The sequence below is a fragment of the Catharus ustulatus genome, chromosome 3 (assembly GCF_009819885.2).
Source record: "Catharus ustulatus isolate bCatUst1 chromosome 3, bCatUst1.pri.v2, whole genome shotgun sequence".
NCBI classification, from domain to species: domain Eukaryota; kingdom Metazoa; phylum Chordata; class Aves; order Passeriformes; family Turdidae; genus Catharus; species Catharus ustulatus.
The window spans coordinates 83066219-83083385 of NC_046223.1; the positions used below are offsets into that span (position 1 = coordinate 83066219).

The 17167-nt window shown below is 42.1% G+C and overlaps 2 protein-coding genes across 2 annotated transcripts in view; both read right to left on the reverse strand.

Annotated features, from left to right (window-relative positions):
• The window catches only part of LOC116994079 (cytochrome b5 reductase 4), a 30632-nt gene extending 26972 nt beyond the window's left edge, over positions 1-3660 (reverse strand). The window contains exons 1-2 of the mRNA XM_033055501.1: positions 3558-3660; positions 2366-2519 (exon numbers count right to left, since the gene is read on the reverse strand). Of these exons, the coding sequence (XP_032911392.1) occupies positions 2366-2519; positions 3558-3632 (229 nt within the window). The 5' untranslated portion in view covers positions 3633-3660. The remainder of the gene's footprint in view (positions 1-2365; positions 2520-3557) is intronic.
• Positions 3661-4742: 1082 nt separating this feature from the next.
• Positions 4743-7474, reverse strand: RIPPLY2 (ripply transcriptional repressor 2). The gene is made up of 3 exons (XM_033056779.1): positions 6993-7474; positions 6795-6859; positions 4743-5039 (listed from the first exon to the last, which is right to left on the reverse strand). The coding sequence occupies exons 1-3, from the start codon at positions 7302-7304 to the stop codon at positions 4874-4876; spliced, it is 543 nt and encodes a 180-aa protein (XP_032912670.1). The 5' UTR covers positions 7305-7474; the 3' UTR covers positions 4743-4873.
• Positions 7475-17167: the final 9693 nt, after the last annotated feature.

Genomic DNA, 17167 nt, shown 5'->3' on the forward strand with positions numbered 1-17167 from the left:
AAATGCCTACAGGAATGAACTGTCTCACACAAGGAAAGATTGCGACCATCAGCAACAAAACTCATTCGTCAGATTCAGCAATATAGGAAACGTAGAACAGTTTATTAACAGCTTACAACTCTGGTTGTATCTGTCCCACTAAAATGCTCAGCATTGTTTCTACACTTCCAGCAACATAAAACAATGTTTCTTCACACGTCTGAAATGATGAAGGCTAATTATTGTTGCTAGGCAAGTGGGTTATTGAAGCTTGAAGAATGCAGCCACAAACAGATTTAACTATAGCTATATTGCTGTTAACATGATTATTGCATCCCTACCTACTTGAGTATTTAAGATATTTAACATTATCAAAACTGGAAACTAGCAAAAATGGAACTGTGGCACTGCTTTCAGAAGCTTTGAAGACATTAGGAAGTGTACATTAATTACTTCAGAAGGAAAGAAAGGCATTCAGCACTGAGCCTGGGGACAGAGACCCTTGGAACAATCCTAGTTGGCAAGAACAACCATCCCAGTCAAGAACAAAGACCCATTCAAGACCAAAGGAAGGATCTTTGCACACTTTACCGACCTGCCTTTCCAATGGCTGTATTCACTGTGCCATCTTGTGTGCAGCAATGATTACTGCACACAACAAATTCTAAGCATCTGCATAGCCATGGCCTCCTGAATATTACTCAAATTTACCATCAAACTTGCTGGAGCAAAAGAACTGTCATTTATATGACCCTTCAGGAGATTTTCAACTCCCCTGCATCCCCCCGCTCTTTATATGCAAATTTGTGCCCTGTATGACAGCTTTCTTTGATCACACTGGGGTTTTGAACCAAGTTAGTCCCTGTTCTTCTTTTACTTCACATTGCTCTTATGGGTTTCTGCTCCTTCATATAGAGACACAATCTAACTACCAATGCAGAGACCTAATTTAGCTTCTCCATAATTATATTCTTTCACTACCTGTCCACATATGAGGAACACCATGATTTTCAGTTATGATGGTTTTTTCACTAGTCATCTGAGAACACAGAAAAGACAGACCTGGAAAAATTTAAAGAAAGATATAGAGGTAACTTAATGGAGTTCTTGTAAAAACTAACCTCACAGATTCAGTGAAGGTAGGATGAGATTAAAAAGAAAAGAGAAGCCTTTTTAGGCAGCAGTTCTGTCTGCAGTAGATGTTCCTTTTCCACAGTGAAAAATGAACACATGTCCATGGCAAACAAGCTTTCTTCAGCTCTCCTCCCACTATAGTTTTACTGGTATGTGCAACTGCAGCACAGGGAATTAACAGTCCTATTATTTTGCTCAAAGGCCAGTCCTGAATAACATCTTACCTTTACTTTCACTCTCATCCTCTTTACCACACAACAATATTATAATCACCCTCAGACAGAAATTCTTAACTTTCCATTGCTGAAGCTCAGACACGGTATTTTATAAAGTATCAGTGCTGTTTCTTACCAGATCAATGTTATCACCAACAGATTAAGAAGATCAGAGTAGCTAATGGGACATTTCTGTAGAAAGAGTGATTCTATCTTCATAGAAACTGGTGTTATCTCCTCACAAATTTATGGTGATATTAGTGCATTTTAGCCTCTAAAAGATTAAACTGCACAGAAAATGCTTTACTCCTTTAGGAACTTCATTTGCAACTCTGAAAATACTCTTCTAAACACAGCTATTACTCCAGACCACCTTCACACATTGCTAAATGTATATAATATGATCCAATTTCTAAGCTAAAATTTCATTAAAATAATAGGAGATAGAATTGCACAGTTACCACAGGTATTTGTCGTTGTAGACAGAGAGGACAGTTGCTCTGCGTGGCAACTGTAATTTGCATTACTAAGTTTTATGAAGTAGTATGTGTGCTTTCACAGTTATTTCCTAAAGACCATTCTCCAGGTTTAAGTAGTACTTTTAATATTTATGTCTCTGGATGCTCTAAAGCAATCCTTAAAAACAGTCAAATAATAAACTCCTCAAGACTGAGGAGTGTACAGGCCAGCATTTTCAAAGCCCTATTTTCTTGCTAAGTCCTTTTTATTTGATACATTACCTAAAATCTTGTGTTTTATTACTTTCATAGGCAGCTATAAAATAGGTATAAAATATGCCCATTTGGAAGATTTCTTTTGAAAGACCTGAAAGCAAAGAAAATCTTTGTAACACAAAATCTCTCACTTGAAGTTATGCCAAATTATGTCAAGATTACACCAGGCCTAAGCACAGGAGGTGGATAGTTTCTCTTGGAGTGTGACTTTTGTTCTTGTTTTTTGAGTTTTGTTGCTTCTTCTTTAAGTACGGAAAAGAGAAGCCAGGTAAAAAACGCAGATGAAACATCACAGCAACCAACCTCTTATACATATCCAGCAGTCCTCCTTTTTGTTGTGTTTAGAGAGCTCATCTTCAGTCACTTCGATCAGCCTCCCTTTCAAACCAGTCAAGTCCTTCCCACTTTTAGTTAGCCGAATCCAATCCATAAGACTCCTTCCTGGTTTTAAAGGTACCTGAAAAAAAAAATGTACAAACAACTTCAAACTCTGCAGGAAGAAAAAGCCATTCTAAGAATACACTTTTCTAAGTACCATGGGAGGGGTCAGACAAAAAAGAAATTAACCCAACTCATATTATTCACTGATATTTGGGATTCCTACTCAGTAGTAAGGGTTTTTAAGGGAATGCTCTGGGTAGTGACATGAAGTTATTGAACATCAACAAACATTCAGATGGCTCAAAGCAAACTGAAGGTACCAAGTCTGCTGTGGTGGTAAATCATTTAAGGTATGGTCTGGGAAACTACAAGCAATAAAGAAAGAAGATTTTAAAATCATGGTTAGGTAAAAGACAAGTTTTGCAGCATTCATTAAGACTTTTCACAAGCTCTACAGTAACTGGAAGCCTCACCCGGAGAAAGCTGGGACAGAAGCCTAGTAGCTTTCCAGAGAAGTATTAGCAAGGCCTGTCTCTCCTGAAAGGCAGAGCAAGATCTTCGGGATATACAAAACCTTCCTTTTCAACAGCACCACAGCATGGGAACGCTTTTGATCCAAACTTTAACAGTAGGAAACAGGGGTAAAGAACTGCGGTCTTACAAAACCACAGGAAAAACGGAAGCAAAAAAAACTAAACCGTACATAAACCTACATTTCTTAATGCTACTTTATCCGAGTCTGCTTTCCAAGTAAGATCTCTAGACAACAAGTGTTATCAAAGACGAAGATCCAACACGTAAAGCATAAGTAATTCCAAGGTGAAAGCCTCCATCTCTGCACAGGAGCAGCAGCCGGGGCAGGAAGTGCCGGAAGCGCTATCACCGCCGCCCTCCCAAACGAGAAGTACCAAGCGCTTCCAGCGACGCAGCCAAGCCGGCCCCTCGCCCGAGACCCTGCTGCGGCCCCCCGGCGGGAACCGACCGCGAACCGACCGGGAACCACCGCAGCTCGGCCGGGCGGGGCCAGGCCAGGCACCGCCGCCAGAGCAGCGGGAAGGACGAGGGCGCCCTTCACCACCCCCCATGCGACCAACAGCGGCAGAGCCGCCCCTACCTTGCTGCGGGCACCCGCTGCCGCTCGCTGCTGGGAGCCGGGCGCGGGGAAGGCCGGCGGCGTCACGTTCAGCATCGTGCCGGGCCAGGCCGCGGCCGGGCCCCGGCGGGCGGGCGGGCGGAGCGCTGGGGCACAGCGCGCAGGCTCCGCCGCGGCGGGCGGGGCCGCGGCCCGGCCGGGAGCAGGGCCGGCCGCCTCGGCCCGGGGGCGGCGCGGGGCAGGGCGCCCGGTACTGGCCATATCTCTGGGCCCGGCCCTCCCTGGGGGCAGGGAGCGGTGCGTACTCCGCCACCGCCGCCTTGGCTCTCCCGGCAGCGACGGGGGGATGCCTGCCCCTGCACGAGGGTTGGTTTTCCGTCCTGGGGTTCCAGCGGCAGGGCTTAGGCTGGAAGGCTGTGGCAGACACAGCAGCTGCACGCCACGCTCCGCAGGTTAAGTGTGAGCAGGCTCTGGCCCGCTTCTGTCCTGCGGCAGGGCTGCAGGGAGCAGGCACGCCCTGGCTGGTGTTGGCACACTGAGGCAGCACGCAGGCAAGGGCAGATCCAGGTAAGTACACAGCTGCTACTGACAGAGGGACTGGCCTTCAATTTAAAGCGTTGGATTTGTTTTGTTGTTCTTGTAGGAGCTTTGGCCTTCACGATGATCAGTACTAAACTTTGTTTCGATTATTAAAACCAAGCCCACTATTGTAACAACTCAGTTAGACCTTTTTCTCATTTCTTGATGTCCACTTTACAAACAAAGACAGTATGAAGCTATCATTTTTATGTATAACAACACATCACATATACATTAGAGCACAAGTGACATAAGGCAAACTCTTCTATGCAACAAGAGCTAGATTAGATTTGGACTCTTCTCCCTTTCAAAAACAGCTATGCTGTTTCTCCATGTTTGAAACTCTGTTGTAATAGCAGGCACAACACAATTGGACTACTTAATCCAATGATTCCTTGATACACTTCCATATGGAGACTACTAAATCACAATGACAAGCTTTCCTGTGTCCTCAGCCTTTGAGAAAGTCACATAACCACAGAGCCCTTCAAAGTAAGGCATCTGTTCTCTGCTACAAAAATTGGTGTTCAACTTATGATCTACAAACTATATGACCTCAGATACAAAAATACTAATCGATATCTTCCCCACTTAAACCAGGACAGGAACAGAACAAAGGAAAAAGGATAAAATTACAAGACATCTCAGTTTTATTAAGAATAACTTACATAGAAATAAATTATCTTTAAAAATACTATAATACATATTTATATTAAGTTTAAATTAAGTCTTAGAAGTGGCATTAGCCTTCCCTGAAGTCAGCAACTTGATTCTGTTCTTGAATCTTGTTCCAGTTCATCTTCATCATCTTCACTATCCGAGTCTTCGTAAAAGGATATCGTAGCCTGAACTGGGAAGTTTTTCAGAAGTGCTTCAGCTTCCTGATACAAGTAATCATAGCATCTTGATTTGGGCCAAAATAGTCTGAAACAAGTATATAATACATTTGCTTATTATTATTAAGTATTTCACTTGGAGGCCAACATGCAAAAAAATCAAAGTAAAACTATTAAAACAAGCATCCTACAGAGCTTTTCCTTACATGCTAAATTGCTTTCTGCATGTAATTAGGAAAAAATTCTCTGGATTGTTATTTTCATTTGAAGAGATAAAGTGCATTTAGAGTGCTAGTTTTGCAGCAAAACTATGAAAGCCCATGACACTGCATCTGAAACTTCCCACTCCGGGAGCTCAGTAACAGTTCTACCTGGGGATCTGATCCAAGTAGTACTGCCCCTGCTGGAACTATTCCTAGGGAATATAATGGGCCTCAAACAGGATCATAAATCCATATTAATCAAATTAGTAGTTTTCCTACTGAAGGTCCCCAGCCTAGGTAGTTGTTGATACTTGTTTCACACCATTGTAAAATTCAAAGGAATTATAAAGGTCTAGGGCTTATCAGACCTTGCTATTTCATCTGTCTTTCCAAAAACAATCAGCAGACTCTGTAAGGAAGATGTCCCACGGATGTGGATTTTAAAGCAGTCTGTGTTGTATCCAGAAATTACCAAAATTTCTGGATAATAAGATCACAGTTAGCGTGGGCTATCAGCTAATGATAATGTAGTGCAATTAATATACTCCAGGTTCCTGTTCCTTTTCAACTACCATCCTCTTTTGCTTACAGTTTAGAAATAGCTAGAAGGAACTGACCATGGAAGTCCCAAGAGCCAAGAGACTAAAACACTACAACATAATGAAATGCTGACTACAGATTGTTTAAAATAGAAATGCATTAAGAAACAGAACTAGACGGCTTTCTAGCAATTACAAGAAATACTTTTTATGCTACTGTTTAACAGAACACTGCTTCCTTGGCAGCACAAACTCACTGACATTGGCTTTTTAACAGGTCTCCATTCCCAATGTTCCCTTCAACAGCGTTCACTCAAACCTAAGCTCTGGAGCTTCACTCACAGCGAAGTCTGCCTGTACAATTGCTTAGTTAGTGCATCACTGTTTGAAGGATCACAGCAAAGATTCAAAAGAAAGCTGTATCTTGTCTGGAAAAACTACCTGTGCAATTATTTTAAGCATCTTGCATTAAACACCTACTAGCATTTCTGAATACAGACTGTCCTACAGATTCAACTGTTATTTTCTTTTTTTACTTTTCAGAACTGACAGTGCAGATACCATCATTACCTTCATCATTAAAGCAGTGGTTACACAAGTATTTTCTTCAGCAACGGTGGCTTAGCCAGTGCATACCCTCTCTTCCTACTACTCTCTCCCACGCCTCCACCTGCTTCTTTGCTCTGGGAGGGCGCTGGATGATTGCACAGCAACACAACCTAGGAACTACAGCCCCGTGCCTTTTTTAATCCTGGGCACAGCAATGAGTAACAAGGTCCTTCAGCCGACTCTACCACCACCAAAAAACACCCACATGACTGTGTAATGGGTCTTAAGTCTCACACTACAAATGCACTTCAACAACTCAAATACGTTAAATCCACGAGTCCTGGCAACCATTTGCCCAAGGATCTGTCAGTTCAAAAGCACATAAACGGCCGATTCACTCCCAAATGAGGGTGGAAACAAAAAGGGTGGGAGAGCTAATACTAAGACACTGCAGTGGCGAGCAAGGGACTCTCCTGGCCGCGCAGCGCCACGGGCCCCTGGTGCTCCGAGGTCCCCCGCGGGAACCGGCGGCGGCCGGGGACTGCCACTTACCTGACGGGGTGCGTGTACTGCGCCAGCTTTCGGGAGGCTTCCGCCAGCCCGCCGGGGCTGCGAGGCTGCGGAGGAGAGAGCAGAGGTCAGCCCGCCAGCGCGGCACCGGGCCCTCCCCGAGCATCCCCGTCCCGCCGGGACTCCCCAGCCGAGAGCGCGGCGATGCCGGCGGCGGATGCTCCGCCGCGCCCCACTCACCGCTATGGGGCCGGGGCCGCTCCGCCGGGCCGCCTCCCCCGGCGCGGCTACCCACGGCCTCCAGAAGGGCGCAGGGCTGCGGGCCGAGGGCAGGGCCGTCAGGGCAGCACCGGGCCGGCCCCCGCACCGGGAGGAGGAGAGGGGCGAGTGGCCCTGCGGGGGCAGCGCCGCCGAGAGCGGGCGGGGGCAGGCGCCCTCCATCCTCCGCCGGTCCGCGGCCGCTGGCCTGGCGCTGCCGCCCGCGGGCACGGAGGCTTTTATAGCCGGCGGCTGGCGCTGCGCGGCGCGGAGCCCCCACCTCCCCCGGCTCATCTGCCAGCGCCATCCACAAAAAGGCTCCGCGCGAAGGCGCCGCCGTGTAAACACGGGGCGCGGGCGCGTGCATGCCCCAAATGGCCCGGGGAGGGGAAGCGGGCGTGGGGGGGATTTGGCGAGTCGGTGTTAATCGCACTCGAGCAGACACATGGCAGCTGCCGGGGGGCGAGCGGGGACAGCCCTGTGGGAACGGAGCGGGGGGCGGCGGCACCGGGGACGTGCCCGGCCGCTGTGCGCCCCGGCGGCGGGGTCCGGCCGCCGCCACCGCGGCCTTTTGTTGTTCCAGCCGTGTTTGTTTATGGCCCGGAGCGGCGAGTCACGGCGTGCGGGCACCGCGACCCGCCCGCGGATGGCAGCGCGGACAAAGGGCCCCCATCCCGGGGTGGCGGAGAACACCGCGCCCTTCGGAGCGGTCCTTTCTCGATAACGCGGCAGCCCCAGTGCGCTCCCTGACGTGCTCCGTGCAGGCAACGGCAGTGTTTATATATATGTATGTATGTACGTATGTGCGCGCACACGCGCTTTTTAATATGGTGCTTTTACCGAGGAAACGTGCCTGTGTGAATCCTTTTTCGTGTGGTCCCAATACTTCATCCTGCTGCCAGCACTGAAGGCTGTCACTACACGTGCAAGGTTTTACTCGGAGCTCCTGACGTTTCCATGTTCCCCGGTACCAAGGGAGTTTACTTTTGTCTCTACTTTTATTTAGTATTTTTGTTTCCCCTTTTCTTTCCGAGGTTGCAATCGGTGATGCATGTGAGAATGACAGAAACAAGTTATGTAAGGGCTGGTAAACAGTAATGAAGCCAGCCTCCTAAGGACTGGGAGGGTTGGTGGGATGGAGCTGCCCTAGACGCCGAAGGAGGGCTTAAACCCCAGGTAATTAATTGTCCCATTAAAGACCCATATTATCGAGGCACCCTTTGGAATAATATTTTGCCTTCTTTAGTTTGTATGAGGCATAAGGAGTGTGTCTGCCTTAAGACTGCCCAAGAGTAGCTACAGACTTGTACCTTCTCCACAACAACTTCAGCACAATCCATTTCACTAAATAGTACCTGCACTACTAGTTGTAAAAAAATGTTACGTATTAGAAGCCATGTGGGAAATGTAATCAGGTAATCTCTCACATCCTAAAGTTAAAACCAGATGTAGACTTACTTGCCTTTCTGAAGAAAAGCAACCACTTACTTTGAACAAGAAATCCTTGGAAGAATGCACTCATTCAAGCTGGCGCATGCTGTTATACATTCCAAATTCACCAGTGGACACACTGTCATTTTGGAGATCTGTGCCATTTGGCCACTCAGAAAAATTGAGAATTATGACTTTGAGTTAATAAAGGAAAATGTATTTTCCAGTGAAAAGTCCAGTTTAGTAGGACTTGATGTTTGCAGCTGTTTGGGTTTTCCCTGCCTCATTTTCACTGTAGCCTAGAATCAGATTAAAATCAGAGTGAACAAAAGGCTCAAACAACAATACATATTCACCTTACAGCTAAGAAATAGAGAATAGAACAAAGTATAGTAACTTGTGCAATAAACTGAATGTGATCATAAGCAAAACTGTTTCTACTTTTCCTCTTTTTCTAAATAGCTACTGTGAAGTTTGTCAGGTGGGGTAAAGCATAAAAGAAATGTTTTAAAGATGTCCAATGGTAGATTCTTCTTTGGACTAAATGAAGTGAGAGCAATATGTTTTATATTTCACATTTCTCTTTTGAGAAATTTAACATTGTGTAAGGAAAAGAAAGAGGCAAGGTTCATTGTCTGAAGAAGAAAAGCAGGAACATCCTCCATCACATTAGTAGTGACAAAGGGTTAGGAGAATACAACATCAGCTTTATCTGTATTTCACCTGAAATGAGAAAATCTCCTGGGGAGAAAGTGTGATTTACCCATTAGAGAGCAAATTGAAAGAGAGGTGTTGAAAGGATAAGGAGAAAATAATGACTAACAGCTGTTGTTCCACTGCATATTTTCACACTGTATGAGTCTTCTTGGCTTTATTGTTCAGTAATGCAGTCCTGTTTGTTGAGAGAAATACTGAAGTCTGTTGTTGCAATAATAACTTGTTATCATTGCATAATAAAAAAAAAAAAAAAAAACCTTGAGATTTTGCTATCTTCCCATTGACCTTGAAATACAGGCTGCAAACTGGTTAATCAGGGATTGGTAAATCAGCTTTGTCATGTTTGTCTCTTGTGCAGTTTGTTCACAGTAGCAGTGTATTGGTTTCATCATGCTAAAATCTCTTCAGGTAGGAGCTACGTACAGTGCTGAACAAATAGCTGGTCAATTGGGAGTGATGGAATACACTTAAAACTGATTCTTTTATTATAGCAGTGGAGTATACAGCTCTGAATTCAACATTAAGTTCAATAGAGGTAGTTCTCTCATGCATTCTTGACTCATCTAACTAAAGTAATATTCCCCATTCTGTGCCTTAGTTACTGTTTTTTCATATTTCATATTTTTTTAAAAAAAGTACAAGTCTTGTGTTGATGGTTATTCTTGGTTGTACATATATAACTAGACTGCCTCTAGGAAAGGAAGGCTGGGAATCAGGATCTAATACACTGTGCTTTATTATACTGAAATGAAAACTGAAATATTGTGGTTTATGGTTTTATTTACTCTTGTGCGATAATAAAAATACCTAGGCTTTTGATCAGTTTTCAGCTTTTTGAACATTTCTCTCAAGGTCACAGATTTAAAAAATTTCCTTATACCACTTTGCAAGCACACCATTGCTGGTCACTTACAGGGCTCAATCCTGCTTAGCTATAGTTTGGTTTTTGTAGGGATTTTTGTACAAAATTAAGTTGAAGAATTTCAAATGCAGTACAAAAATTCTTGTACAGTCACTCTGATTTTACAACAGTGGAAAAAACCCTGATTTTGTTTTCTCAGAATTATACCAAGCTGTATTTTTCCAGAATGAAAGTAATTTTTAAAAATTTGGTTTAAATTTATTAAAAATGCTTTTCTGGCAGTGTGATGTCTTAAAATGCAGTGCACTGTTAATAGGATACACAGAAAAGCAAACACTGAGATCTGTGCAGATTTCAGTGTGCTACTATAAACAAAGAAGGTGTTCACAAATGGCTTAGAGCTAAATTTGACAAGACAGTGCTAATCACACTGGGACATGGGAATATCTGGACAGAGGACAGTCAGCTGGCTTCATATTCGCCTCCCTTAAGGCAGAGATAGCTCTCACTTACTATGGAGACATTACATGAAAATTATTGCATGAGTTGATATAGGGAGAGAATTAGCTTGATCTTGTCAGGAATTTATTTTAGTGACAAAAGCAAGGTTTGTATGGAACCGCTTTTCTGCTAACTGAGACTGAACTGAGGAAACTGATTAACAGACAAAATTTGATCTTGATTATTTTCTAGCCCAGCATCATCTTGATGCTTCCACTTTTAGCAACACCTCAGGACCAGGTTTTGAAATTCAGTGTATGCCTGATATTTGCATATAGGTATTGACTGTACATGCATATGTCATTTATTTACATTTTTGGTCTGTTAGCTCATAAATTGATCTTTTTTTTCCCACTAAAAGCAAAGTTTGCACAGGAAATTTGTAAACAACTTTGATAGATGTTCATGTGTGTGCAATGACAATTTAGTGAAAACTTTGCAATGGTGTCTTATGAGGCCTTTAGCATTTTTTTGTTGTGATATGACACAAAGGGCATTCTTTCTATTATAGTTTAAAAATAAAATATCAATTTGCAAAGAAAAAAGACCACCACAGATGTGTTCATGAATCTTTGGATTTGATAAGTATTTTCAATAGACCTAATGTACCTGAAAGTGGGTTTCATTCAGCATTTCCACAAAATTATTTATATTTGTCAGTAAATAATATGAGATCCAAACTACATTTCAAGAAATAAAATAAATAGAAATTAACCCTTTTTATTAAGAAAAAAAAAAAAAATAAAAGGATCAGAACTAAGTCAGCAGACCAGCCTGTTCACATTACCAGACTTACCAATGGTTATAAAATGCTTGTTTGGCTAATAAATGTTGTGCTTGTCCTTATGCTGGTGTGTATTTTTTCCATCCTATTTATGTACAAAAATGCAGTATATAATCAAACCGTGTAATTCCACTTAAACCAAAGTGCCAGGTGATTCCTACAGAGGTGTATGTTAGAGGTCTAAAGATGGAATCATCTTTCATGGACACATCCATCCCATGTCCCCTTATTTTTCTGGATTTTGACTAGGTTGTAATGGTATTAATCATTGTTCTTTCATTTTATGGAGAAAATTATTCTTCCCCTTCTTCTATTTAACTGAAAAACTGGAAGGAAAACTTTGTGAAAAGGAGGGATGCAGTTCCGAGAAAGGATATCTTTTCATCCTCTTTTTGCTATTGGGAGCCAGCTCCTGGTAATTCAGGAGGGAATGGCCTCACTGGAAGGGGCACAGCTCTGCAATTCACTCTGTCAATGGGACTGAAGCCCTCTGACTTTCTTAGGTAGAATCTGCTGGGGGATGAGCAGTGTGCTGTGTTCATGGCACGCGTGAGAGCCCTGAGCATCCATGTGGCCAAGTGTGACTGCACACAGCAGCTTGGGCTTCCTCATTTCCCTCCCCCTCTGCACTCTGCTCCCAGGCCCAGGCTGGCAAATGGTAAAGGATAATGTATCCACATGGGAAAGCAGCACATTAGGGGACTGAGAATGTGTAATGGAATCAGCCACCAATTACAGGGATCTTTCAAAAAAATAGGAGTATCACTTGCTATTGAGTTATGGGCACTTTAAATTCCATGCAGATAAGAAGCAGAGACATCAGTGCTGAACACCAATCTTGTTAACCTCTTTTAATAGAATGGGAGTCAGTGAAACACTGATACATCATTGATGCCAGGGCTCAGCAGAAGTGTCTGGCTGGCTCAGCATAATGCAGCATAATGTCACAGTGTTTGCTGCAGTTGGAGCACACAGTGTTGCAGTGTGGCACTGGCAGGATTTACCCTCTTGCCTCTGGAAATGAAAGGCAGCCAAATGAAATGAAGTCAACAGCTATTGACAGAGGAGACGAAGAAATTTAGATAATCATTGGAATGTCCTGAGCTGACCCCTCTGGTAATACAGTCCCTAGCAATGTCATCTCCACTTTCACAGTGTTCCATTCAATTAACTGTTTCTTCAGATATGTTGCTTTCCTGACTACAAAGATAGTGACAGAGGCAGAGTGGTTGTTTTTCAATTTCCCTTGTCTCTCCAAGCTACCAGCGCAGCTCTCCAAAAAGATGCATGCCACTAAGCATGATGTATATAATGGGGCATTTAACCTCTGTCAGAAAGGAATGAATTTCAAGAAACAGAGCTGTACCTCTGAAAAACAGGCACCTGAGAAAGGCGATGTGAGTCCTAAAGATAACAGTGCCAGCCGGAGGAGTACACACAGTATCTCGTACCTCACTGCAGGGAAGTCAGAGCTCTTACACAGGTGCCTGCAGATAGGTGCTGACAGACACCCTCTAAGCCTGCAGTTCCTCCCTGGCTTCTTGTGACTGATGTTATGGGGCTGCCAATTCCATCACGTCAGAATTTCAGCACTTCTTTGAGCATGCTCGCATCTCAGGGATCCTTAGTGGTAGCACTGAACACAAGGGATAGGCTGCTAGCCTGTCTGTTTTAATGAAGATGCACATAAATGCCAAAGGTACCAAAAGTAAAAACTGATGCAGCTTGTTTTTAAGGCTGCTTGTCAGTACTCTTAAAATCACAATTTCCATTGCTTATAATTTTCCAAATTTTATTTGGGCTCAATTTTCCTGTGGTAGGGGAAGTTGTGGGGGAGGGAGGGAACTGCAATCAAAATAAGACAGCTTCAATCATTGAACCATTTTCAAGAATCAAATAATATTTTGGGTTGAAAGGGGCCTTTCTAGCTGCAACCCTCCTGCCAGGGTCAGCAGTGCCATGCAGTAGATCAGGTTGCTCAGAGCCCCATCCAACCTGGCCTTGAACACTTCCAGGGATGGAAAAATCATCTTACAACATAAAAAAGTTCTGTGCATTTTTTTGGAGACGGGTAGGTTTTGGTAGATATGGGGAAGGGCAGCTTGAGGATGTGGGAATAACAGACAACATTTGAGCAATGAGACTGGATCCAAGTCCCAAATAGGCGGCAGAGAAAAGGAAGAGGGAAGGGGAAGGACAGTCACCAAGGAGCAAGGGTGCAGAAGCAAAGCGAGAGCGACTCGAACAGGAGCTGGAAAAGAAAGCATTTAGCATGGGAAGGACAATTTGGACTGGAAAAGAATAACTTGATGTCAGAACAGGGGAAGAAGACTGAGGTGAAGGACTGAGGGTAGCAAGACCTCCAAGTGGTTACAAATGTGAAAATATTAGGAAAACAGTCAAAAGACATAAGATAGGTACTTCTTAGTGAAGGACATTGAGCCTGGATGTCTTGTTCCCAGACATGGTCTAAAGAGAGGTCTGAAAGCTAGAACTTGGGACTGGGTGATAAGAAGTAAGATGAAAAGCCGAAATTGAGAAGATACATGACTAAAGTATTAGTACATTGAGGGGAAGGGAGAGGGGAATTGAGTTGGGAATAAAATAAGTGTAGAAGTTGAGCTCCAGTGTACATCCTTTCCAAAGAACCACAGGAGACCCTATTCCAGCAAAGCCTGAGAAACCTGATGTGAAGGTACCATCACCTTCTAGAGAGACTCCAACTGTCAGGTACCACTGACAGTTAACTCTTTTAGCTCAAGCAACAAAATCCTGCATCATAGGCCTGAAGTTTTTTATCCAGGTCCTATTATTGCATGACACAATGATTTTTTCCTTCCTAGTTGTTCCATTTATATTTGTATAACATAGCAATTCACCTCTAGGCTATAATGCAGAACAATTGAATGCTGCAGTCAGTCACCCCAAAACCCAGAAACTTAAAAGAAAATTCTGTGAGGTTCACATGTGAGTTATAGCCCATCAAATTTGAGTGTTTAACAGTTATTCCTCTAAATCAAACCTGATGAATTCAGGCTGCTGTTAGATAGAAACCTTCAGACAACTGATTGTGTCCTATTACTATTACAGAAGAAGAGAATGTCTTCTAAAAATGTCCTAAAATGCACGGGACAAGCAAGATGACAAGCTCTCTGGCACAATCTGTGTCTCTACTGTGTCTGAAAGATGACCTGTTTAACTTAGAAATGCCTAGTTTAGCTTGACAATAGCTTTTAGATGTCTTAAGCTGGGTAATGTGAATCCAAATGGCATATTTCTGTATTTGTTTATCTGATACAAGAGACTACAGTATGATTTGTAAGTGTTTAAGTCCACTCCTCCCAGAGTTTGCAAGTGCAAATTCCCTCTTGCATTTTTATGTCCTAAATAGCTTGAACAGCATGAATCTGAGGCTCAGGATTGCATTTGAAATTAATGAGAATCATTTCTTAAATGCAATACTATATAATTCAAGTCTATGGAAAAATGAAGTGCTCATTATCTCAAGCTGGCCAGCTATGTTTAAAGAGCCTTTTTAACATTAGCCACCTGATATAAAATGGCAGCAGTAATCCCTGAAGGCTCTGTGAAGTTTGTTTAATTCCTGCAGCCACCGTGGTTACTGGCAGAATCTTAGTATCACAGAATGGCACGGTTTGGGAAGGAAGGGACCTTTAAAATCATCTAGGTCCTATTCCTCTGGCCACAAGACCAGCATTTTGAAATCTTGTCTTGTTTTTGCTATAAAAGAAAGCCATCAGAGTGTGCAGGCTGAGCAGACAAAAATTATATTCTGAAAAGCCAATCAATACCTTCTCATCACCCTGTTCTGAGCACTGAGAGAGGGAAGGGACTTGTGAAAAACAGGAGGTGCTGATGCCATTGACTGCCATAATGCATATACACATGCAAGCTGGATTTAAGTTTTGTAGAAAACCATAATTCTGGCGTTTTTCTAACTTTCTGGTGCTCACTCTCACAGTCTATCTAAGGTTGTTTTGACACACAATTGTCTGTGAGTGTAAGATGTGTCTGTGGTGTATTCCATCTGGAGATTTTCCCCAAGATCCTCCCCTTTTGAATTTCCTTCAAAAGCTTTTGTGCATATCTTTAAATGCCCAAACATATTATTCACTATCAAATTTATCAAAATATTCAATATATTTTATATAAAGAGAAAACTATGGAATACAATGTTTGGTTTTGACATGAATGCAGATGGGTATCGTATGCAGGTGAAAGTTTCAAAGTAGATGATTGAGAATTTTCTCTGATAGTCATAAATCTGTCATTTTTAAGACATTGAAGAACACTATCACAATGTTTTTGAAGCTGCATCCTCAATATTTTGATCGCCTTCCCCTGCTCATATTTACACTGATTTCTTTCCTGTTTGAGCTACAGCCACAGTCTCATTAAGAGACATTGCATTCCTGCACATCCTAGTATTCACAATATCAAATACAGGATAGCAAGTAAGTGTGGTATCACATTATTAAAAATTTTTATTGTCTCATCTTTTAAATTTTCTCCTGGCATTTTTTTCATTAGTATGCTTCAAAAATTCCACAGATCCCACTTTCCAAGTTAGTGATGCGGCTTTACTCTGTGAAACAGAAGTCTCTGGGTAATTAGCATTTTGTTAGTCAGCCAAGTATCTCTCTGGCCTCCAGGCATTACTGCAGCATGAGTATAAAATAAGAGTCTGACATTTTTCCATTACATTTACCTTTCATCTTCCTAAACTGGTTCTTTCTTCAAAATAACAGTTCATATAATATAAAATTTCTTTTCTTTTTTTTTTTTTGTTGCTGAAATACTTTATGGATATAACAGACATGGCAAATTCTTGTTGTTTCTTTTTTTTTTTACCTCCACAGAATTTATATTGATCTCTAGCTATATTTGCATTTATACTGTAAAAATATATTGTATATAAAATATGCATTGTATAGGAGAATACATATATTCTTACGATTCAACAATACTTACATATATAGTGAAATATATATGGAATTTTTACATATGTATGAAGTACATATTAAATTAACTTTTGCCTGGATATATATGACCTGTTTGGAAACTGAAAAATAGGAAATCTAAACTTTGTCAGATGTATCTTCCTAAATAAAAATTTTTTTAAATATGTATTTCTTCAAATTGTGCTGCTATTAAGAGGAAATTCAAAACACAAACAATTTTAAGAGCATTTTCCACCTGAAATGAAGAGCTAATCCTGGAAACTATTACCTTGGGTGTTCATTTTCTCAGCACTGCAAGACATCTATCATTTTGTTGGCAAATACTCCATAATAAAATATGTTTTCACATGCACACCAAGTACCTTTCTGTCTAAAATAAATACTTTAAATACATTGAAACATGGATATTTAATTGTGAGTTTATTAATTTATTTATTTACTGAGTTACACAGAAAGGATTAAGCAGATATGAATATGGAGTGCTAGGCACAATTTTTTAAAATAGTAATTCAATGCTCTGTTAAAGCAATTTTTATCCATAAACATTCTTAAGCACCTTGTTGAGACAAAGTTGGGGGTTTTTTTGCATTTGAACATATATTAGTATGTATATTAATATAAAATTTTCAATATAGGAAACCCAGGGCTGTTAACTGCTATTCTGCTATTGATTGCAGAATAGCTGAGGGCTTCATTCCCAGGTGCACATTTTGCTTTTATCAGGAAAACCCTTATGTTGACAGGCAGCGCACAGAAAATCTATAAAGGATTCAATGGCCTCAAAAGGAAATGCCATTTTAAATCCTGCCCTTGCTCCCTCTGAAACCTGCAGTGACTTCACTTTGACCTGCAAGGGAGCTGTGTGAATTCTCAGGTGATG

Coding starts and splice junctions, on each gene's coding strand:
- RIPPLY2 (XM_033056779.1), bottom strand. CDS start 7,304: ATGAGCCGGGGGAGGTGGGGGCTCCGCGCCGCGCAGCGCCAGCCGCCG. Junction 6,860..6,992: donor GCGGCCCCGGCCCCATAGCG/GTGAGTGGGGCG, acceptor TCTCCTCCGCAG/CCTCGCAGCCCCGGCGGGCT. Junction 5,040..6,794: donor CAGTACACGCACCCCGTCAG/GTAAGTGGCAGT, acceptor TACTTGTTTCAG/ACTATTTTGGCCCAAATCAA.